At 41.0% G+C, this 24,325-nt stretch overlaps 2 protein-coding genes across 6 annotated transcripts; one reads left to right on the forward strand and one right to left on the reverse strand.

The window, feature by feature from the left end:
- The first annotated feature begins 22 nt into the window (after positions 1–22).
- On the forward strand, positions 23–12,505 carry cpsf6 (cleavage and polyadenylation specific factor 6). 4 transcript variants are annotated; one of them, XM_077709524.1, is made up of 11 exons: positions 23–212; positions 743–952; positions 1,030–1,133; positions 2,417–2,571; positions 2,655–2,834; positions 3,084–3,167; positions 4,392–4,875; positions 5,575–5,690; positions 5,767–5,917; positions 6,024–6,222; positions 6,331–12,505. In XM_077709524.1, the coding sequence occupies exons 1-10, from the start codon at positions 153–155 to the stop codon at positions 6,208–6,210; spliced, it is 1,731 nt and encodes a 576-aa protein (XP_077565650.1). In that variant the 5' UTR covers positions 23–152; the 3' UTR covers positions 6,211–6,222; positions 6,331–12,505. The 4 variants fall into 4 exon arrangements, with proteins under 4 accessions (XP_077565650.1, XP_077565651.1, XP_077565652.1 ...); XM_077709525.1 differs by having other exon boundaries at positions 2,417–2,562; XM_077709526.1 differs by lacking the exon at positions 3,084–3,167.
- A 2,104-nt stretch (positions 12,506–14,609) lies between these two features.
- Positions 14,610–24,141, reverse strand: dcp1b (decapping mRNA 1B). Of its 2 annotated transcripts, XM_077709897.1 has the most exons (10): positions 23,788–24,141; positions 23,404–23,444; positions 22,889–23,016; positions 18,940–19,006; positions 18,692–18,827; positions 17,735–17,833; positions 17,235–17,667; positions 16,275–16,459; positions 16,000–16,182; positions 14,610–15,256 (listed from the first exon to the last, which is right to left on the reverse strand). In XM_077709897.1, exons 1-10 carry the CDS (start codon positions 23,944–23,946, stop codon positions 15,200–15,202), a joined length of 1,488 nt encoding a protein of 495 aa, XP_077566023.1. In that variant the 5' UTR covers positions 23,947–24,141; the 3' UTR covers positions 14,610–15,199. The 2 variants fall into 2 exon arrangements, with proteins under 2 accessions (XP_077566023.1, XP_077566024.1); XM_077709898.1 differs by lacking the exon at positions 16,000–16,182.
- Positions 24,142–24,325: the final 184 nt, after the last annotated feature.

Consider the following 24,325-nt stretch of genomic DNA (forward strand, 5'->3'; position numbering starts at 1 on the left):
TTGTGAAATGAAATCATTTCGAAATTACAATAAACGGGGAGATTGAGATTATAAAGTTGAGCGTTGTAATACTTAACATGGCCATGAAAGGGCGCTGCAACAGCGCTCAATTGCTTCTTTAGTGTGTGTGTGTAGCCGAGCGCCAGAGGAAAATGGCGGACGGTGTAGATCACATCGACATCTACGCTGACGTCGAGGAGGAGTTTAGCCAGGTAATTTTATCTAAGCGGCACGGTTTCGTACCCTTGAAGAATATATTTTTACATTTGTTTATTACTCGAGGGGGCGATCGAGACCTAAATTCACCTTTGTCGATCGATCCATCGCCCCTCGCGTGATGGCCGTCTTTCGCAGTGCTTTTCACTACCGTTCGGCGATGTTCTTTCACGCTAATGTATGGAAAAACAACCCCCGATTGCCATTTAACCCCGGGAGATCGGTACGTGATGCCCGTGCGTTTTTTATAACGGTGTTTCCTTTGAGATCAACCTGCCCGTTTAGTCGGATGCTAATACTTTTGCCGCCTTAGCATGGCGGTTAGCCGTGAGTTAACAAAGCCAAAGAATCGCTTTATTAGCATCTTAGCTTGATGTTGCTAACAGCGCGATTGAGCTAGGAGTCCAAATCATTCTAAAATGCGCGTTCGCCATGTCGTTTGAAGTATTTGACTTGGATATCGAATCAAAATTAAAATAAAAAAACGACTTTGAAGTTTTTGAATGGTTTGAACTGTGTATTCCAGGAACCCGAGTACCCAGTTCATGAACAGATCGACCTGTACGACGACGTGATCTCCCCCTCCGCCAATAATGGCGATGCACCGGAGGACCGAGAATATTTGGACTCGTTACCTGCGCAGGGGGGATCGGATGGAGGAAAACCACCTGCACCCAACGTGGTGTACACTTACACCGGGAAGCGGATCGCCCTGTACATTGGGAACCTCACCTGGGTGAGTTGGGTCCACTTTGAATGAAAGTCCAGGCTGACAAATTTCACTGTAATGACGTCCTTCTTCATCTCCTTCAGTGGACCACGGACGAGGACATCACGGAAGCCATCCGCTCGATAGGAGTCACAGATGTTTTGGAAATCAAGTTCTTCGAAAACAGGGCCAACGGGCAATCTAAAGGGTCGGTGTTCCAGCGTGAGCGGACATTTGGTCGCCGGTCAAATGGTGACAGAGTTTACTGTTGAAACCAGCTCTCAAAATTATATTCATGGGAGTTTAATATCTAAGAACTGTTTAATACCTCAGTACTGTTTAATACCTCAGTACTGTTTAATACCTCAGTACTGTTTAATACCTCAGTACTGTTTAATACCCCAGTACTGTTTAATACCCCAGTACTGTTTAATACCCAAGTACTGTTTAATACCCAAGTACTGTTTAATACCCAAGTACTGTTTAATACCCAAGTACTGTTTAATACCCAAGTACTGTTTAATACCCAAGTACTGTTTAATACCCAAGTACTGTTTAATACCCAAGTACTGTTTAATACCCAAGTACTGTTTAATACCCAAGTACTGTTTAATACCCAAGTACTGTTTAATACCCAAGTACTGTTTAATACCCAAGTACTGTTTAATACCCAAGTACTGTTTAATACCCAAGTACTGTTTAATACCCAAGTACTGTTTAATACCCAAGTACTGTTTAATACCCAAGTACTGTTTAATACCCAAGTACTGTTTAATACCTAAGTACTGTTTAATACCTAAGTACTGTTGAAACCAGCTCTCAAAATTATAAACCTGAGAGTTTAAAATTGAAATATCTACTATTTTCAACAGTACTTATATTAAACTCTCTCTCTCTCTTAGATATTAAAGTCTCATGAATATAATTTTGAGAGCTGCTTTCAGAGACTTTAATATGTAGAACGAGAGTTTAATATCTAAGTACTGTTTAATATCTAAGTACTGTTGAAAACAGTAGATATTTTGATATTAAACTCATGAATATCATTTTGAGAGCTGGTTTCAACAGTTCTTGGATATTAAGCAGTTCTTGGATATTAAGCAGTTCTTGGATATTAAGCAGTTCTTGGATATTAAGCAGTACTTGGATATTAAACAGTACTTGGATATTAAACAGTACTTTGATATTAAACAGTACTTGGATATTAAACAGTACTTGGATATTAAACAATATTTGGGTATTAAACAGTACATGGATATTAAACAGTACTTGGATATTAAACTGTACTTGGATATTAAACTACTTAGATATTAAGGAGTACCTAGATAATAAACTCATGAATATAACTTTGAGAGCTGGTTTCAACACTAAACTCTGTCACCATTTGACCGGCGACCAAAAGACTGGGGACGAAACGTCCGAGCACCGTGTTCCGGGGTCGAAACCCGTTTGGTGGTACTACATTATAACATCTATCTTTTGTCCTTGTAGGTTCGCTTTAGTGTGCGTGGGCTCTGATGGATCGTCCAGGAAGCTAATGGACCTGTTATCCAAGAGAGAGCTGCATGGACAGAATCCCATTGTAGCACCGTGCAACAAGCAATCTCTCAGCCAGTTTGAGATGCAGTCCCGTAAAAGTAAGCACAGTAAGTCCACTTTATCAGCCATCATACACAAACAGGCAATGCAAGGTTTTTCTTAACAAACTAGATTTTTTTCCCCCTGCTAGGTACTCAGTCTGGACAAATGTCAGGCGAAGGGAAAGCCGGCCCCCCCGGCGGTGGCCGCGGCGGCTTTCCGATGGGCGGTCGTGGAGGTCGAGGCAGGTTTCCCGGACCTCCCGGGGGCCCCGGGGGTGACCGTTTCCCGGGTGGAGTCGGGCCTGGAGGACCACCACCGCACTTCCCTGGTCAGTTAATTTGATGGATGTATTTGCTGTCATTTTCTGTCTTTTTTTCCCCTCCTTTGCTTGAGCCGCCATTCCGAAAAGTCTTTAAGCTTCCGATCGCCTTTGGCTGCCTGCGTTCTTCGACTATGAGGGAACAGTGCCACTTTTTTTTTCTCCTTCCCTTGACATCTTTTGTCTCTGCTAGTGGCCCATGACTTGGGCTAGGGAGGCAAAATTGAGTGATTTGGTTTGCTTTTTCCTCCCTGTTAGGCTCAGGGATGAGACCTGATCTGATTAGGCACCAAGATGGCCACTTGGAAATGAGTTTCAATCCTGGGAGCTGGCGCGACAGAGGTGAAATGCCTCACTTTAATGTGACTGACTAATTTTATCCATTTTTGTCTGACCCCCAAATAGAGCCTTGCGCCCAAAGTCTGTGCTCGGAATAGGTTCCATATACAAGTACCGTATTTTCACGACTATTAAGACTGCCATATTTTTAGCCACAAAGTCAATAACGAGTGCTATTTCTGTATTTTAGAAGTGGGTAAACTTTGAGGCCCGGGGGCCACGTTGACTTTAAAAATTTGACAGATGGGCCGGCCGGTTCAGCACAAAATATGATACATATAAAAAAGTGCATCTGTTACCAGTACATATGAAACATAAACAGAAAAAAGGGACTAAAGTAATAACATACTCAGCACATCATTAAAGTATAAAGTACAAAGTAAAGTATAAAGTAATGTATTAAGAAATATTAAAATGTCATTACGCAATGGCACTACGGAAGCACCCCCAGACTCTATTTGCGGTGCACAGTGACTGCTGGGATATATAGTCCTTTTGCCAATACAAAATAGTTGACGGCTGTGATAACTTTCCACTAATAGTATCAATATACTACAACGGCAAACAGACTAATTAGGTGCTACATGCACCAAATGCATGCTTTTCCCGCACACTAAAAACATGTTTTTAAAAAGGCAACATTTTACAATGTTCTCGCGTCATCATCACCCACAAAACCATCAAAGTCCTCATTCATTTTCTGCATCCGAATTGAACAATTGTTCATCGAAAACGCTGAGTTAAATAGTTTCGTCCAGGCGGCCACAATCCATTCGCAAATAGTAGCTAGCTAGTAGCTAGCTTAACTATTCCAAGGCTGTCCCCCCATGCCTGGCAACTGTATTGATGCCGATCGCTAGGCCACAATCCATTGGGTGTATTGACAAAATAACTACATGTCCCAGCATTCACTGCACAGTACTTTGTCTACAGGAAAATAGTAGAGTCGGTGGCTGCTTGCCGTAGTTGTCCTAGCGACTGATTTATTTTATTGTGATAACAATTTTAGTTTTGGTCCGTTATATAAAGCTCACTGGATTATAAGGCACCCTGTCTATTTTGGAGATAATTTAAGACTTATGTGCACCTTATAGTCGTTAAAATATGGTACGCTTTGCAATCAAATAGCGAGCGGCCCAGTTGTCTATTAAACTGCCATCATCAGCCCACAACAGTACATTGTAGATTAATTTGTCTTTTTTTGTGTCTATGCTTTGCTTTTTTTAGGTGGCGTGCAGGGTCCCCCTCGTCCTCCTCCCGGTCCCCCCGGCCCACCCGGACCCCCTCCCGGCCAGGGTCTCCTGCCTCCTCTGGGTCCTCCCAGTCGGGGCGACAGGCCTCCTCCCCCGGTTCTCTTCCCGGGTCAGTTTGGCCAGCCGCCTTTAGGACCTCTGCCGCCCGGCCCTCCGCCCCCAGGCTACGGTCCGCCTCCGGGGCCCCCACCTCCGCAGCAGGGTCCCCCGCCACCTGGTCCCTTCCCACCGCGCCCCCCGGGCCCCATCGGGCCTCCATTGGCTCTGGCTCCACCGCCTCACCTGGGAGGACCCCCGCCGGGCGGTCCTCCTCCGGCTCCCCATGTCAATCCGGCCTTCTTCCCCCCGCCTGGTGGCAATAACATGCCGCCCAATGAGGGCCGCGGGCCCCCGGGACCAAACGACCCGTACGGACGCCCGCCACCTTACGAGAGGGGAGATTACGGTCCCGGAGGCAGGTGTGTAAATCCGACAAATTGTGGCTTTTTTCGGCCGCCACGTCAGTCCTTAGGTCGCCGGTCAAATGGTGACCGAGGGTTTACTGTTGAAGCCAGCTCATAAAATTATATTCAAGAGAGAGAGTTTATTATCTAAGTACTGTTGAAAACAGTAGATATTTAGATATTAAACTCTCATAGTTATAATTTTGAGAGCTGGTTTCAACAGTACTTAGATATTAAACAGTACTTAGATATTAAACAGTACTTGGATATTAAACAGTACTTGGATATTAAACAGTACTTGGATATTAAACAGTACTTGGATATTAAACAGTACTTGGATATTAAACAGTACTTGGATATTAAACAGTACTTGGGTATTAAACAGTACTTGGGTATTAAACAGTACTTGGATATTAAACAGTACTTGGATATTAAACAGTACTTGGATATTAAACAGTACTTGGATATTAAACAGTACTTGGATATTAAACAGTACTTGGATATTAAACAGTACTTAGGTATTAAGCAGTACTTGGGTATTAAGCAGTACTTGGATATTAAACTCCGATATTAAATTCATGAATATAATTTTGAGAGGTGGTTTCAGCAGTAAACTCTGTTACCATTTGACTGGCGACCAAAAGGGACCAAAAGACTGGCGACCAAACGTCCGGTCACCCAATTCTGACAACTGAGACTATCTTTCAATTGCAGGGAAATGGAGCCGTCCCGGACCCCTCTGAGCGAGCCCGAGTTTGAGGAGATCATGAACAGGAACCGGGCCATCTCCTCCAGCGCCATATCCAGAGCTGTGTCGGACGCCAGTGCAGGTCGGTGGCGGGATTTGGGGCGGGAAGCCAAGCTGTCTCCACTGCTAAACTTGTTCCTCTTCTCTCTCGTCTTCAGCCGACTACGGCAGCGCCATCGAGACTTTGGTCACCGCCATCAGTCTGATCAAGCAGTCCAAGGTTTCGGCGGACGATCGCTGCAAGGTCCTCATTAGCTCTCTTCAAGATTGCCTGCACGGAATCGAATCCAAAAGTTACGGCTCCACCAGGTCCGGATCGCGACTGGAATGATTAGATTTGACTCGAACATGTCGTTTATTTAAAAGGGGGAAAAAAGGCGCCCGTATTCATTTTATTATTTTTTTCTAACCGCAGACGAGAGCGTTCCAGAGAGCGCGACCACAGCCGCTCGAGGGAGAAGAGCCGACGTCACAAGTCGCGCAGTCGCGAGCGCCACGAGGACTACTACCGCGAACGCAGCCGGGAGCGGGACCGCCACCGCGAGAGGGATCGCGACCGAGACCGCGAACGAGAGCGAGAGAGGGAGTATCGGCACCGCTAGTGGACAAGCGAGGTGGGTGCAGCCGCAAGCAATTTACATTTTATTTATTTAGTTTAAAAATTCAGTGCCATTGTTATGCAATGAGTATTTTTTTTATTGATAACTCATGGAACCACGAAGACAGAAGATTAGACTTGAGCTGGTAAGTGCAAGGTAAGTGTCCTTATTTAACCGGATCGGATGTTTTCACAGGTGTCGTACTGACATACCAAAATGATGGATGTCAGAAGGTTTAATTTAAGTTTTTTTTTTTTTTGGTTTGTTTTTAAAATCTGAAAATGTTTTAGTGATTTTTAATTTTGGTCTGTAAGCATTTTAAGCTGCTTCATCATTAAAAAATGACTATTTTGCTTAAGAAAACAGCGTGACCGGACATTTGGTCGCCGGTCAAATGGTGACAGAGTTCACTGTTGAAATCAGCTCTCAAAATTATATTCATGAGAGAGAGTTTAATATCTAAGACACGAGTTTAAATCTAAGTACTGTTGAAAACCGTAGATATTTAAATATTAAACTCGGGAATTTAATTTTGAGAGGTGCTTTCAACAGTACTTGGATATTTAACAGTACTTGGATATTTAACAGTACTTGGGTATTAAACAGTACTTGGGTATTAAACAGTACTTGGATATCTAACAGTACTTGGTTATTAAACAGTACTTGGGTATTAAACAGCACTTGGGTATTAAACAGTACTTGGGTATTAAACAGTACTTGGGTATTAAACAGTACTTGGATATTAAACAGTACTTGGATATTAAACAGTACTTGGGTATTAAACAGTTCTTGGGTATTAAACAGTTCTTGGGTATTAAACAGTTCTTGGGTATTAAACAGTTCTTGGGTATTAAACAGTACTTGGGTATTAAACAGTACTTGGGTATTAAACAGTACTTAGATATTAAACTTCTCTCTTAGATATTAAACAGTACTTAGATATTAAACTTCTCTCAGTTATTAAACTCATGAGTATGATTTTAAGAGCTGGTTTCAACAGCACACTCTGTCACCATTTGACCAAACGTCCGAGCGACCAAACGTCCGAGCACCGGAAAACAGGAGTCTATACGTAAAAATAATCTAATGGTAATATGGATTTGAACAGCTATAAATGCCCACAGACCAAAAATTGTAATGGAAGGAAAAGGGTCTGACAACTTTGTATGGTAACAGTAAAGAACAGAACACATTTCCACACAAGAATGAGCAACAACTGGTTGCATTGGGGAAATAATTTGGTGATACTTTTTGAAATTACACGTAGCTGCCTTAAGATGTTAGTCATTCTGCTTTGTCCTCATTTACAAATGTATTTTTTGTATATGATGCAGAATACGGTTATTGCACCCCAGATGTAATCACTGGGTATTGTGTTCCTTATGACAGCATATTTTTTTACAAGTTCACATTTTTATTACATGAAAATGGACACAGATTTAAATATGTATGTCATCTTTAAAAATATATATTTTGTAGATTTAAAAAAAACGACTTCTGGAAGAACGTATGTCAATTCATGCACAATAATGAGTATGGCAATTTTTTCTTTGTAATTTTTGGGGCATTTGCAACAGATAATGTCTTAAGAATGTAATAGAATCAACAAATGGCTACGCTTTCATGTGCTTGGAACATGAGATATCGGTGTAAAATTAATTACAGACGCTCCCCTACTTACGAACATTCAACTTACAAACAAACGGTACATACGAACATTCAACTTACAAACAAACGGTACATACGAACATGTCTGCAAATTGCGTTTATGTCGAAAAATGTAATAAGTTCGATTTTGTATTACGAGTAGTGCTTCTTTCCGCCGCTAATACCGACGCCTGGCGCTGTGAGAACTCAGCTCACCCAGCATCTACCTTCCTCTGCAGTGCGTAAGTGCGTGACGTATCTCCAGTGCGCAAAGAAGCTTTTTCATTTTTTTCATGAAATATTTGGTGTATCAATTATTCAATTTGGTTGGTGAAAAGCAAAAGGCAGGAAAGTGAGGGGGGTGCAAGGAAGAGGCAAGCCATTTAATTTGAAACCAAAGTGGCAATAATAAAGAAGCTTGATACGCGTGAGAAAGTGGTGAGAGTTGCACGGGAATACAACTTGAGTCGTTCGGCCGTCAGTACTGTTCATAAACAGAAAGAAGGACCCAAATATTGAAAGTTGCACAAATCGCATCATTTATGATAAAAAAAAAAAGAAGAAAACTGCAATCGTCATTAGATAGCTTCTTTCGGACAGTTTCTAGTAAATCTCTCTAATGTATGTATACAGTACTGGATGTATTGTCTCCATTTCATGTAATGTTTTTTTTGTACAAACCAATGCTGGTTACTTATACAAGCTATAAACATGCAAATTCACTCATAAACTTTCAATATATTTGTATAGGTCTTAAACATAAATTATAATACAAAATATAGCACTGAATCAACTTCAATTGGAACACTTTCAACTTATGAACAAGCGCTCGGAACCTAACTCGTTCGTAAGTAGGGGAGCGTCTGTATTCCTGCCCGGCAAGTACGACTTTGTGTCCACTGAGAACCTCTTAAAAAATATTAAACTAAATTTCCATTAAGAGCAATGCAAACTGGTTTCTTTTCCAGAATTGATTGTCACAGTATTCACCAATCACAGCAGTTGCATACATGAGATCCTCAGTGGACATGAGGTAAAAAAAAATGCACTTGTACAATGTTAAAACAACTCCTAAAAGAAGTTCTTTTGAGGCAATCGTTTAAAAACAACATGTTAACATTGCAATATAACTTTTAATGCTGTTATGCAATGTAGTCCCTGTGATGCAAGTATTGATAGTGTCCTCCATTTTCATGTCATATTTGATGATCAGTTTTGCCAAAAAGGACATTTCAGCAATAATTAAACCAATTGCCTAGATAAAGGGTAGGGAACCTATGGCTCTGGAGCCATATGAGGCTGTTTTGATGGGTTTATATGGCTCTCCGCCTTTTTAAATCATATTTTTCATTCATTAAACTCTTCTGCATGTATACTCTCATTGATACGGATTGATTAGCAACAGTGAAATAATGTTCTCAAAAGAATTCAGTCTTTTTTTTACTTTCAAAGTGGTGAAATGAATCATAAATGCTCACATTTTCATGTATTTTGACTTTTAAATTCGGAGTATGGCTCTCAAGGAATAATGTTTGGAAATATCAATTGTTTATGGCACTTTTCGTCAAAAAGGTTCCCGACCCCTGGGCTGGATTGACATTTTGGAAAAAAACATTCCCTGAAATGTTCTGTTATTGCACACAAGTGGTCTGCAGATTGAGACAGTTGCCTTACAGGGAGTATAAAAAAAATGTATGGATACAGCACTTTAATCGTTTGACTCCAGTGCTTTGAAAAATGACTAAACGAGCGGTCGCTAATGTTCCATGGGTTCCGGTCATGGCTTAGGTCAATTGACTTGTCAAAATTAATCAGTGATGCTGTGTAGTGTGTTCGCCATTGTCAAGAAAAACAGTGTTTTGAAACATGTAAAAGCCAAAATTTAAGGAACCTGTTTGTGTGTGCCTTTTTGAAAGGAATGTGTCGACCAACATGAGTCGTTTTTGCCCGGGAAAATTGTCTCTTTTGAGGGGGAAAATGATTGACATCAGTGTAGTAGAGGGTTGTGATGCTAGCTTCTTTTGTTAATTAATTGGTTGGCTAATAACTTGTCTTTTTTAATTCAATTTATTCACTTCCATTGATGGCGATAGACGTCCAATGCATTTGGATTTGGAGGACTGACAGTGACCATTCACTGCCATCTTTTCCAAGTCAAAATTAACTGGCCGTCTCATTTACAACCAATGGAAGCGAAGGAGTTGAGAATTTATTTTTATGTTTAATTTGGTTGATTCTATAGTTGTGGGGTGTATTTGAGCCCTTTTGGTTGTCATTATCTAGTGGCTGTTTTGTTAAATTATGAAATATTGATTGTGATTGATGAAATCAGGCAAATGCCAGGAGGGATGGAAAGAGATTTTTGTAAGGTGGGCAAAGGTGCAAAAGTTAACTTCACACAGGAAGAGTTAGCGTTCATTTAAATTGTGCCAATGTGCTAATTTTAGTTCTCATTGTTGAGTTTTCATTTTTGTGCTAGGAATAATACGATAAGTAACACAAATTTAGCCCTTTCATATATTTTACTGGTCTCAAAACTGGAAAAAAATATTCCACTTGGAAAGCATGGATACAATAACCGTTGCTGAAAATGTAGTGTGAAGGAACTGCGTTGACTAAAATTGATTGTGCCAATGGTTGTCTTATGGCGGGTGGTTGCTGTATGAACCTAACAGTAAGAATGTATTAAGAGTTCCTGACTCTAAGCAGTCTTGAATCAAGCTTTCAGATGTCGGGATTGCAAAACGTAAGCCACTAGACCTCCAAAGCAATGTTCCCTCTAAGCTGTGCGCAATTGCGCACTACTCGTCTTCTCTGCGCAGCAGCAATCATATGGCTCGCAGTAAATAAAATCCAATTTTTTGTAATTATTATTATTATTTAACCCCTTTCCCCATGATGCCGCCATTTACGTGGCAGTAGCTCTATCCACTCTTATGTTTTTCGTGTTTAACAGCATTTTTTACATGAAAAATTAGAGGGAACATTGACATGCACCTGCTTATGGCATGTGTGATACTGGTGTGCCCAAAGCGAGCAATGATGATGTCGCTCACGCTGGTACTCAGTGCGCTCAGGGAGGTTGATTTTCTGCCCAGACCAATGGAAAATTAGAGGGAACATTGCCCAAGAGTAAGAATGTATCGAGAGTTCTTGACTCTAAGCAGTCTTGAATCAAGGTTTCAGATGTCGGGATTGCAAAACGTAAGCCTTTAAACCTCCAAAGCTGTCATTTTCTTCAACGTGTCCGTGTCAAATATATCATTTGTAACCTAGATCTGAAGGTCGGCAGCCTTTTGTGTGTATGTTGTTTAGATATAGAGTGGTACCTCTACTTACGGATTTATTTGGTTCCAGAACTTGTCGTAACCTGGATTTTTTTGTAAGTAGAGCTGTATTTTATCTGTAAATTCTCAACAACAAAGACGGACCAAATCCTTTAAAAATGATCAAAGTTTCCCAATTATTTAATTACAGATGTGAGAAACACAAATGAGAGAATGTTAAGAAAATGGTTTACTCTAAGTGTTAAAATGAATTAAAAAAAGTTAGCTGTAACTAAGAAGCTAACATTAGCATACCATCACATACAAACAAACATTTAAACACAACTTTAAATTCATGCTTTCAAAATAACTTTACTTCATTTCATTCACTTTAGCAATTTCGAATATAAAACAAATTTGCTTTAACCACACTCAAATGGAGACTTCCTAATTGGGAGACAGACAGCCAATCAGATGCCAGCCAAGTGTAGGGACATTGTCAACCAGGACATAAAACCCCTGCGACAATTTCAAAATAAAATAACAGTTACGGGAAACATTGACATTTTATGGAATTTGGTCACTTGTATCTAATGTTCGTATATTGGAACCACAATGGGCAAATCAAAGGATTTCGTAACCTGCAATTTTTGTATGTCTGAGGTACCACTGTATATATCTCCCAGGTGTAATTGGGGTGTTGTATTGGAACTGTATGATGAGAGGAGAGTGTTGACTGTTGCGCTGCCTTGAGACCAAACACCACCCTCCATTTTGACACCTTTCAGCTCACTACCTAACACCGATGGATGGACGGTCAAAAAGGAGGATGGACTTCAGCCCCACCGACACCAACCAACCAACCAATCACCTGCATGGCTAGACACACAGTGCCACCTCCTCCTCCTCCTCCATCGTCTTTCCAACTCCTACTGTCTACGTCTAGTGTGCAGAGGGGGTGCAGGAGCTGCTCATTTGTAAGCTTGTTCAAACCTCTTCTCATTGTTATTGGAAATGTCCTCCATTTAGCCTTTTTTATTTTTATTTTTTTGTTTTTTTTTCCTCTTTATTCTCGGTCTCGCGTCACTTGTTAAAACAGCCCGCCTTCATATCGCTTAGGTGATCAACTTTTTCTTGCCACAACTCTTAAAAATGCCCATCTTTCCTTTTTTTAATAGACAAGCATTTATGGCTTTTTCTTGTGTGCTGCCAACAGAAAGCAGTTTTTATATAGGGCCCTTATCCTACCCACTCTTTCCCCCTCACCACGCCACACCACATCACGCTTAATTCATTCTCATTCGTCTTTTTGTGCTTAGAATGGTTTTGTCCCTGCTTTTGATCAAGTCTAGATGGTGTTGTAATAAAATATGTTTACTGAGGTACTCGGTTGGAACTGGCTCATTTATATTAAATGTACTGTAAGGTGTGTATTATATTGACGATGTTATATAGTCATTGGAGGCCTTTATTTGCAAGGTAAGATTTTATGGGCTATTTTTTTGATATGACGAATGGAAATCTGCATTAATTTGCTCATTTTAAGCCGAGTGCAAGTAACGTTGTTCCCTGTTTTTTGGATGTATGTGTACTCTCGTTGAAGTGGTACTGCAAAGGGCCAATTGCTAATCCTATGGATCTTTTTTGTTTCCTTTTGGCATTTCATATGATATTGCATAGTACCTTAAACAGCTACATTCATTTATTTGTATTTATCACGGCGTATTTTAAAATTTGGATGTCAAGTTAGCACACTGGGAAAAATATCCAGTTCTCCCTTTTGGTTGTCCACTATGAAATCCCTGTATTGTTACTATGTAACACTTCTTTGTTGTCATTTTTCCATGTGCCATTTTTGTTGGGTTTGTCCCATTTTTGTTGTATTTCCAACATCCATGTTTTTAATTCGGTTAAATAATTCCCCCTACTGAAGTTGCCCCTAAAATGCGGATATCTGCACACATTGTCACTCTAGGGAATTGTAATTAGGAACCGCTGTTCTGGCAGTTTTAATTGTAACCAAACATGGCGAAATTAGTACTTTTCATCTGTACTGTCTTGTCCTAGTAGTGTTTGATGTTCACTTGCTGTAGTAGTGTAAAGAAAAGAAAACACGGTACAAGAAGGAGTTCCCTTTTGCGTCAAAAGGTTGCTGTTGTTATACCATTACGCAGTTTTACTACGATTGTTTTTTATTGTAACAAACTCGGGTGACTTTTCCCTCCACAGTTTGCAAGGTAAGTTTTTGCAGGTTTGCACAAGAAGACTGAGAAGAGACAAACTGTCATTATTGTGGCATTTTATACTTGTAAGAATTGTTACCATTTTTAAGGGATTCATTGTATATATATTTTTTTTTTAATTCTACAACGTATTAATTAAAGCAGCAGTCTTCCCATCCATTTTAAACCTACATAGTAAAGTAAGTATTGTCAATACATGCAGGTATGAGCCATTTTTAATGCTCCATGGAATTGCAGGTTATCCAATAATATGATTACTTTATTAAACTAAATTACTTCACTATTAGTTTTTGTGCCTTCTCTTTATTTGACTGGGCCTGGAACTGATCCATATAGACTATTTCAGGGGTGGGCAAACTTTTGGACCCGGTGGCTACATTAACTTTAAAATTTTGACAGACGGGCTGGTTCAGCACAAGATACGATACATATAAAAAAGTGCGTCCGTTAATAGTACATATGAAACAAAAAGGAAAAAAAGGACTAAAGTATTAACATACTTATCACTCATTAAAGTATAAAGAAAAAAGTTAAGTCAAAAGGAAAGTATAAGAGATATTAAAAAGTCATTTAAAAAAAGATAAGGGGCTGTAAAACAGGACAAACTAATAAGAGTGGACTGAGCTACTGCCACTTGCTTCCGCGTGACAGCGCCATCTCGGGGTGAAAAAAAACATTTGGACAACGTTGGCGGGTCGGATTAAATGGCCTCTGGCCTTTTGTGACCCTCGGGCTGTAGTTTGCCCATGACTGACTTAAGGCCTACTTTATGTATTTTATAGAAAATCATCAAATAGTAGTGCATGATAGTACATGAAATATGGCGTGAAATAATACGTGTTTTCTTTTTAACGTATAAATGTATTTACGGAAGTTTCTTCTGTTTTTGAGGAGTATACCAATTTCCTGCAGTTCCTGAACGCAACATGTTAGTTCACCTCCTGGTTTCACTTTGCATTGTTAATTACTGAGCGACTGTTGGATCGTCGTCATTTCATCTAGGAATAGTAGTATTGTTTTAAACTTTATTTAAGTGTTGTTTTAGTGAGATCTGACTGACATTTGCAAAGGAGGACTTAATGGGGGTGAGTTTTGAGTTCCAAAAATATATAGTCGTTATTTAGTCGGTGTATAATAATACAAAATGTATTTGTAACAGCAAATACAAACTAGTGATTTTAAATGTGCCATCAAAAATCAACAAAACAGAAAAAAATCCCCAAAAATAGTAATGAAATTCACAAACTGCAATTTTAGGAACGTTTAATTGAAAATTTCAACTCAGTTCACGTGCAACAAAACATTCTTGACACACTGCATGTAAAAATATCTTAAGATATTTCTATCGCAAAATATTCAACCGTTGATGGCTTGCATAACTTTGCATGCTGGTTAATTGCAAGTATAAAAAATACCACAAATATTTCCGTTTATTCTCAGTTATTGCTTTTAAATGTGAAGTGGAATTCTTTCACAACTGTTTGGTTCATACGGTTTACTACGATGCAACTTTTTTTATGTAAACTTGGAAAAAAAAGTATTTTCCGAGGTAATGCAGTTTCAAGTTCTTCGGGAATGAAAACAAACGCGAAAATAACAATGTGAAAACTACTAAACAACATTTGCGTTTAACGCATCTAGGGGAACATATCAAAATTGCATTTTTGGCTCCCCCTTGTGCTAAATAGTATACCTTCCACCCAGAACATTAAATTGCTACATCAAGGCAACTGAACGTGAAGCTTTTTCCCCTTCATTTATTCCCCACTGGTCGTGTCCTCTTTTAAATGAAAAAAGAAGCAAACTTTGCCATTATTGTCCTCACTCTGGTGCTGGTTAACAAAATTCTCCCACGTAAGCCTCGTAGATGGCGTCCAGGAAAGAGTTGTCCGTCTGAAAGACATTAAAAAAACTCACTAATCAAACTAGCACAGGGGTTAGGGAACCTATGGCTCGGGAGCCACACGTGGCTCTTTTGATGGGTGCATTCGGCTCTCCGCTAACCTGTGAGCTAAAATACGAAAACCGCTGGTGATAGAAATGAGATATTACGTCTAGAATTGCTCTAATCTTCCTTTTTGTTTGCATTAGATTTCAGGAATGCATACTTATTGATTAGCAACTGCATAAGAATGTTTTCAAAAGTATTTTTCCAATTTAAAAGTGGTGAAATGACAAAAAAGGGCACCCATTTACATGTATTTTTACTTTTAAATTAGATTAAATCCTCAGCTTTGCCGAAAAGGACATTTCAGCAATAATTAACCCCAAAAAACCAGTTCGGCTATATCAGGGATAGGGAACCTATGGCTCAGGAGCCGTATGTTGCTCGTTTAATGGGTGTATATGGCTCTCCGCCTTTTTAAATCATAATTTTTCTTCATTAGACTGTTCTGCATTTATACTCATTGATACGCATTGATTAGCAACAGTGAAATAATGTTCTCAAAAGGCTTTTTTTTTTACTTTCAAAGTGGTGAAATGAATAATAAATGCTTACATTTTCATGTATTTTGACTTGTAAATTCTGAGTATGGTTTTCTCAAGGAATAACGTTTGAAAATATGAATTGTTTGTGGCTCTCATCGTCAAAAAGGTTCCCGACCCCTGAACTAGCATATGCATTGTTCTCCTACTTGGATCATGTACAGCAAGGTGGCCTGGAGTTGGCTTCTGGTCAGAACGCCGCTCTCCCTCTGAGGTGACCCATCAGACGGGGAGTCTGCTTTGGCCACATCCGATTTCGCCTGAGAGAAGACGCTCGGGGAGAGTAGCAACATGGGGGATTCGGGGGCGGGGATCCTCTGTGGAGAAGGCGCCTGAACGCACCGCACGGGTATCAAGCAGTGCGGCTGCGTTTGGTGGCATTTTTGAATGAAAACAAGCAGAAACGGTTTGTTTTTAGACCAACCTTAATGCGCAGAGCCTCTTTGGGACCGGCCGCGACCACGCTGGCCGGCCCCAGGAAGCGGGGGGCCAGGGCGGGGCTGAGGCGAGGCGGTTCCATCGACGCTTGGTTGCGCTCTCGTTGGATCAGTTGCAGCTTGTGGACCAGGTCGTATGGGGAAAGCTCGCAGGGGACGAGGGTGGCTCCACCTGCGGTGGTCACAATGGTCATTTGGCGTGACTGGACGGTCTTTTGGTCGCCGGTCAAATGGTGACAGAGTTTACTGTTGAAACCAGCTCTCAAAATTATATTCAAGACAGAGTTTAATCTCTAAGTACTGTTTAATATCAAAGTACTGTTTAATATCAAAGTACTGTTTTTATATCTAAGTACTGTTTTTATATCTAAGTACAGTTTAATATCTAAGTACTGTTTAATATCTAAGTACTGTTTAATATCTAAGTACTGTTTGATATCTAAGTACTGTTTGATATCTAAGTACTGTTTGATATCCAAGTACTGTTGAAACCAGCTCAACGTTATATTCATGAGTGTTTAATATCTAAATATCTACTGTTTTCAACAGTACTTAGATATTAAACAGTACTGAGATATTAAACAGTACTTAGATATTAAACTTTCTATCATGAATCAACAGTAGATATTTAGATATTAAACTCATGAATATAATTCTGATTAGCTGGTTTCAACAATACTCCGATATTAAACAGTACTTAGATATTAAACACTCTTAGATATTAAAATCTCTCTCATGAATATCATTTTGAGAGCTGGTTTCAACAGTACCTAGATATTAAACACTTTCTCATGAATATAATTTTGAGAGCTGGTTTCAACGGTAACCTCTCTGTCACCATTTGACCTGCGACCAAAAGACCGGCAATCAAACGTCCAAGCACCGTCATCTGGCTATCCTAACGCAGATGTAGACACACTCTCACCAACAAGGTCATAATGACTCACCCGTATCCGGATGCTGCTCGGGGTGGACCAAAATGGGTTGGTGGTGAGGACAGTGTAACACGCTCTTGATTGGGTCCACTTGGTGGTGATGATGGTGGTACAGGTGCTGATTGTCCAGAGGGACACCATTGCTACAGAGACGGTTTTCCGGTGCCTCGGACAGGGTCCCAAGGCACCCCCCGGGACCGCATCTCTGGGCCTGCAGAAGCTTCTGGATTGCCGGGCAATGCTGAGGAAGGTGGGACGGAGTAGCTTGGGTGGCGGCGGCGGTGGCAACCTCTAGACTGTCGTAGGTGAGGGTGCGGGCCACGGGAAGGCGAGGTGTTTTTCTCGTGACAAGGACCGAGGAGTTCGCTTTGGGGGAGCGCTCATCCGGAGAGCAAAACAGCCTAGACAGAGAGAACAGCTCGGACTCGCTAACTTCCAAGCGTTCCTGAAGATGAGAATGAGATGAGCGCAAACGTAGAGGAGAAATTTCGGCGGGGTGGGGGGCTCTGTACCGGAGTGGTGGGCTTGACCGGGATGGGTTTGATGAGGTTGGCCTTCCCAAAAAGGACGCCGCTGCTACCGATTTCCTTGGGCTCAGAAGGGGACTTTTCCTGTGGTGCAAAATTAATGACATTTGCTGGTGCACTCACACAAAAGCGTTGACTAAATCGATATAATGCTTTCTGATTAAGATAGGCTTAAATCAATGTTGGAGTTATTCTGTAATACTAATATATATAAGTGTGCATTTAATCATTTTTTTATAAGAGCTTCTTTAATTTGTCTGGGGCGAGCTCGGGTTCGTAACATGTCACCGAGGCCTCGTTCCGAGGACTGATTTCTGGAAGATAGCGATCACTATCTGCATCAGCAATTTCTTAAGCGTCCTGCCAGGTCTGCATTCTGGGGTAAAGGTCAGTGCTATCCAACAACCTTCGTGATTACTCGCATATTGTCGTAAATCGTGACGCTCTTTTCGCTTGATTATGGAATTGTTTTGCCGAATGGAGGCTTGTTTGTTTAATTTCCAATGGAGTTGTTTTTGAATTCCGACCTTAATTGTTATTATTGAATACCTGATATGCGATGATTGTTACAGCTGTTGTATTTGCTTACGCAATTGGATTAATCAATAACCTTGTAATTGTTTTGATTTATCCCGTAAATGGGCAGGAGAAATTACCGATGGCCAGGATTTTCATTTGTGACGAGCACGATGTTGGAAGGAATTCTCTCTTGCAAGATTTTCATCAGAGATGCCAAATGATTTAAATTTATATATAATTAAACAGATGTCCCCTTGTATTTGTTTTATAATTATATTAAAGTATAATAATTGATGAAACTAACAATCAACTTGTTTTTTTTTGTATTATAGTTTTGACATATTGAACTGTCACAACTGCTCGAGGGAAAAATGAGTTTATCTGCTCTCTGGATGACGCTTGACTGTTTTGCAGGTGCATTACCTTGTCGTATTGGCTGTGAGCCTTAGTGAGCATCTGGATGATATCCACCACCTGCCCTTCACCCTGGTCGCCGCCCGCAACTTCCTCCGAGGGCAGCCAGTCGCCGTGCCCCACCGCCTGCTCTAGGTCAGTCAGACTACACAAACACACACACATTTAAAATGTAATCATCTAGTGTAATTAGGTTAAATTAGACAGTTCGACGAGATAGTGTCAGCGAGCCAAGAATGACGCATGCGTTTGCTTACGTTTTCATCCTCCGGGCGACGCGCAGGCAGTCGGCCTTGTCATAGAACCAGATGCCGTAAATGACCACTGGGAAGAAGGGAGAGAGAGAGAAGCTTGCTTTTACAATCTGCCTCATAAATAGCAACAAAAGGTCCAGCCAAATCGAGTTAGGCCACGTAATAACCAAAAGTGGTCACTTGATGGCGAGCTGAAGGTCGAGCTCACATCGCAATGAGATTGTCTGCGTTCCTCGCAATTTCGCCGACCAGTCGTTTCTCGGGCCACCCAGACCATGCCGACGGAAAAAGGGCAATTTAAACATTTGTTCAGATATTCTGATAAAAGTGGAGCTGACTCACCGCTTCGGATATCCATGCTTGGACGTTTGGTCGCCGGTGTTTTGGTCGCCGGTCAAATGGTGACAGAGAGTTTCTGTTGAAACCAGCTCTCAAAATTATATTCATGAGAGAGAGAGTTCAATATCTAAGAGAGAGATTAATATCTAAGAGAGAGAGTTTAATATCTAAGAGAGAGATTAATATCTAAGAGAGTTTCATATCTAAAAGAGAGTGAATATAATTTTGAGATCTGGTTTGAACAGTACTTAGATATTAAACATTACTTAGATATTAAACAGTACTTAGATATTAAACTCTCTCTCATGAATATAATTTTGAGCGCTGGTTTCAACAGTACTTAGATATTAAACAGTACTTAGATATTAAACATTACTTAGATATTAAACACTACGTAGATATTAAACGGTACTTAGATATTAAACTCTCATGAATATAATTTTGAGAGCTGGTTTCAACAATACTTAGATATTAAACAGTACTTAGATATTAAACATTACTTAGATATTAAACTCACTCTTAGATATTAAACTCACTCTTAGATATTAAACTCACTCTTAGATATTAAACTCACTCTTGGATATTAAACTCACTCTTGGATATTAAACTCTCTCATGAATATAATTTTGAGAGCTGGTTTCAACAGTAAACTCTCCATTTGACCGAGGACCAAACACCCGGCGACCAAATGTCCGGTCACGGGAATATCAGACCGCAGAAGGAGGGGGGGATATATTATTTATGCGCTTATAAACATTTGCCGCCAAGGACTTTCCCTCCACGCGACGTTCATGTTTACACACGAGACAAAGTTGGCCACCAGTCAGGCTGGCCTATCCCCCGAGGCTGCCCCAGATGAGCCTGGGAAAGAGTCAGAGGGACGCTGGCCGGCTGAATTGCCACCGCTTGAACGGCAAAGAGCCGCAAGTGAGTCAAAAGACGGTCATGTCGCTGAGGAGGGCGTGGGAGGTGGGGGTGTGTGATAGCGTAAGGGTGGGCTACAGCTATGGATAGATGGCTTTTGAGTCACTACACAAAGATGTGGTGGACTGACAGAAATGACTGCGCAGATTTGAAGCAGAAGCATTTTTAAGGAGCCACTTTAATGCGGGTTGCGAGGTCATCGCTTCCTGCTTTGTAGAATGCTTTTGAGGACTTTGAGAGAGAAAAGATCTCCGAGTTTTGGACTCTAGTGTGCGCGGGAACTCGTAAAGCCGCTTCAAATCATGCTCAGGCAACTTTTTAGCAAAAAACCCAAACACCAAAGGCTCCAGGAGGAGCCCGAGGTGCGCTTTAAGGGCCAGTTGGTGTCGGAGACCGACTTGGGATACGCTTATTTGCGACCCGGAGGTAAGACTTTGTCATTGCATTCTTTTAGTACCTATAGGTTTGCTCAATATGCTTTGATACTACAGTACATTTTTATTTTAGTTTGTATCTTATTGCGATCATAAAAACACTTTTGTATTAATTCCAAATGAAGCATTTTACACGTGGACCATTCTCTCCCTATGGTTTTCTGACTATGCTAGAATTTAAGGGTGCCATAAGATAAAAATGACTGCATTACAGTAATCCCCCTATAAAGGCAGTCATTAGTTTTTACATTAGTACTTCTTTTTTAAAAAACATATTTGAAAGTTCATAAAAATGTGAAAATCCATGCTGAAACTCGTAAGTGGAAGCCACTCTTGCTACTAAGAACCGCGATGTTCGAGGGATTACTGTTATGTCATTTTACAAGTAGAAAACAAATTTGGCGTTCTGGTTGTTACCCGTTCATGCTACGCCGATACATTTTTTTTCATCAATTCTGGTTGTGATGTCACAACCAGAACTGATTATCATTTCCAACTTTCTAATGTGAGGCTGGCTTAGCCTAAAACAGGGGTCGGGAACCTTTTCAACAGAAAGAGCCGTAAGCAATTCATACTTTCAAATATTATGCCTAGAGAGCCATACAAAGAATTTTAAAGTAAACAAACATGAAAATATGTGTATATTCAACATTTCACCACTTTTAAAGTAGAAAAGTTCTCCTATTGGTGCATTTGGGAATCAACTCTCACTGACTGTTTCCACATTTTTAGCTCACTGATTAGCGGAGAGCCATATGCACCCATCAAAAGAGCCGCATATGGCTCCCGAGCCATAAGTTCCCATCAAAAGAGCCGCATATGGCTACCGAGCCATAAGTTCCCTACCCCTGGCCCAAAAGAAGTTCAATTTGAGTGAAATCAATCTTATGAACAGATGTATCGGTACTCCAACTTGTTTTTGCACTCTGGAAAATTAGAATCTAACATCAACTTGGTCTTTAACGAGCTTCCTATCAAATAGCTGGTTGTCAGGCATGCTAATGACTAGCTAGATGTCCATTCCTTGTCCGCCTTCCCGTATCTCTGCCGCCTATTTTTAGCCCGGGTTGCCACTCGGCGCCAACCGCCGTTCACGGACGTCACGGCATTGCCGAGCGCGACGCGACGTGTTTGCTTAATGATAAGATTCCACGGCGGAGGTCGCGATGCGCGGCCCGAAATAGTCTGACGATGTTTGTTAGCTAAAAAAGAAAAACAGCCGAAAAGTCAGTTTCAATGACGTTGACGGCGAAAGACTCCATTTTGACTGAACGATTGTCTCTGTCAATCACATTGAATGTTGACCACCATCAATTAGCTCAGCGGAATTTGTGCTTTTGAAGCGGAATAGTGCACATGTTGGCATTATCAAGGACCGCCGCCACGCATCTAATCTCCGGCAGCCGGCGCGAGTGCTGACGAGTTCTCATTTAGATGACGCTGGTCGAAAGTTTCAACCGATAAGGAACGACTCCTTAAATGGAGGTTCATCTGTAGAATGTTACCCACGTGCAATGTTCCCTCTAAGCTGCGCACGTACCCAATTGCGCACTATTCTCGTCCTCTCTGCGCAGCAGCAATCATATGGCGCGCAGTAAATAAAATCCAAACTTTTTTTGGACCCATTTCCCCATGATGGTGCCGTTTACGCGGCAGCTAGTGGCAGTAGCTCTGTCCACTCTTATGTTTTTGTGTGTTTCACAGCATGTTTTACATGAAAAATTAGAGGGAACATTGACATGCACCTGCTTATGGCAGGTGTGATACTGGTGTGCCCATAGCGAGCAATGATGATGTCGCTCAAACTGGTACTCAAGTGTGCTCAGGGAGGTTGTCTTTCTGCCCAGACTGACGAAAAATTAGAGGGAACATGGCCCCCCACCATGAAATCATAGTTGGATTTTTAAAGAATGTATTTCTAAATTAGAGTGCAATAGAAGTATTTGGTCACCTACAAACAAGTAAGATAGATTTTTGGCTGTTAAAGAGGTCTAACTTCTAACGAGGTCTCCACTCGTTACCTATTTTAATAGCATCTGTTTAACTCGTTATCGCTATAAAAGACACCTGTCCACAACCTCAGTCTCTCACACTCCAAACTCCAGTATGGCCAAGACCAATGTTCAGGGAGGTTGTCTTTCTGCCCAGACCAATGGAAAATTAGAAGGAACTTTGCATCCACCATTTTTGAATTCTAGAAAAACACACGATGCTTGGTAGTCGTGTGTGTGTGTGTTTGTGTGTTTTGGTCTTACAGCGTGCATTGCGGTACAGCAGAAAGGGGTCCTGGACTTGGAAGTCTAAGTCTTTGGTGATAGGTTCATTTAAGTTCTCCATGCTGAGTCTGTTCATGATGGTAAAGCCATGTGTGGGTGTGGCCAACCTAAGAAAGAAATACAAGTTGAAACTTTTTACATTTGCTCCCAATATGGGGCAACCCGGCGAATGACTGGTTAGTGTGTCGGCCTCACAGTGAGGGTCCAGGGTTCAATTCCAGGTCAGTCTACCTGTGTGGAGTTTGCATGTCCTGTGTGGGTTTTCTCCAGGTACTCCGGTTTCCTCCCACATTCCAAAGACATGTATGGTAGGCTGATTGGACACTCTAAATTGCCCCTAGTTAATAGTGTGGGTGTAACTGGTTGTCTGTCTCCTTGTGCCCTGCGAATTGGCTGGCCACCAATTCATGGTGTCCCCACCTCTGGCCCCAAGTGAGCTGGGATAGGCTCCAGCACCCTCTGCAACCCTAAGTTTTCTTTGTAGGTGCAATTACCTCGTATAGATGAACAGAGTCCCCTCCACGTTAGTCTTTTCCTATAAAACAACAAATAAACATACTTTTATCAAAGTACTATATTATTAGTTCCATTTGCAGAAAAATCATGCACAATAATTAAATTAATACACAGCCTTAAAGGAGGTCATTGGAAAGGAATTGACCAAACATAATAAGAGTATTCTAGTGATAAATGGTGCCTTTCAACCTGTTGGCTCATTTTCTTTTAAAAAAGAAAAGAAAAAAAGAAATTAAAAAGCCAAGACCGTTTTTAGACGATACATCGATCCCAACGTATCGCGATATATCACCGTTTATCTTTAGTTGCAAGTGATGACGTCTCCCGCTAAGATGATTTTAGCTAATTAACTTATGGCTTACCCACGCATTTGTTCTGTTGTTGTAAGTGTACAAAGCCACCTGGCTGGCAACGTCCAAAATAGTTTGAATATACGGATCGTGTCTCTGCAAGGCGGCCAAACTGATGTCGAGCCCTCTGGCCGTCAGAAGTCCGCCGCTCTCGACGCAAATGGCCGTCATTGTTCCCTACGGACAGCTTAAGCTTAGCATCGGCAACTAAACCGGCACCAAAGAGGCAAATTTGATCCTAAAGGGGGAGGAAATGCGACTGATAGAAGGCTAGATTTAAAAAAAACAAAAAACAAATCGATCGTTGTGTGTGTGTGTGATACGAGCCGTTTGAACGTCAACAAGAAAATTGTAAACAAGGCAGGCAGGAGTAATCGAAACGGCACAATCCACTGCAGGATAAGCAATTGAATAGGAAAAATCGCTTGTTTTTAACTCATGCGGTTGTATTTGGGGGTGGGGGGGTAGATTGTACATATTAATGTCAGTTTTTTTAACTGGTTGGATTAATAGGTTCACGGGTGAATTGGTTTGAGCTGTATTTGTTTTA

Source organism: Stigmatopora nigra, chromosome 23 (genome assembly GCF_051989575.1).
Source record: "Stigmatopora nigra isolate UIUO_SnigA chromosome 23, RoL_Snig_1.1, whole genome shotgun sequence".
In the NCBI taxonomy this organism is placed as follows: domain Eukaryota; kingdom Metazoa; phylum Chordata; class Actinopteri; order Syngnathiformes; family Syngnathidae; genus Stigmatopora; species Stigmatopora nigra.

Excerpts from the sequence above, each read along its gene's own strand:
- cpsf6 (XM_077709524.1), top strand. The coding sequence starts at position 153 with ATGGCGGACGGTGTAGATCACATCGACATCTACGCTGACGTCGAGGAG. Across the intron at positions 953-1,029 it reads ACATTGGGAACCTCACCTGG|TGGACCACGGACGAGGACAT; the intron begins GTGAGTTGGGTC and ends CATCTCCTTCAG. Across the intron at positions 4,876-5,574 it reads GATTACGGTCCCGGAGGCAG|GGAAATGGAGCCGTCCCGGA; the intron begins GTGTGTAAATCC and ends TTTCAATTGCAG.
- dcp1b (XM_077709897.1), bottom strand. The coding sequence starts at position 23,946 with ATGACGGCCATTTGCGTCGAGAGCGGCGGACTTCTGACGGCCAGAGGG. Across the intron at positions 19,007-22,888 it reads GCTGTACCGCAATGCACGCT|TGGTCATTTACGGCATCTGG; the intron begins GTAAGACCAAAA and ends CCTTCTTCCCAG. Across the intron at positions 18,828-18,939 it reads GTCGCCCGGAGGATGAAAAC|TCTGACTGACCTAGAGCAGG; the intron begins GTAAGCAAACGC and ends GTGTTTGTGTAG.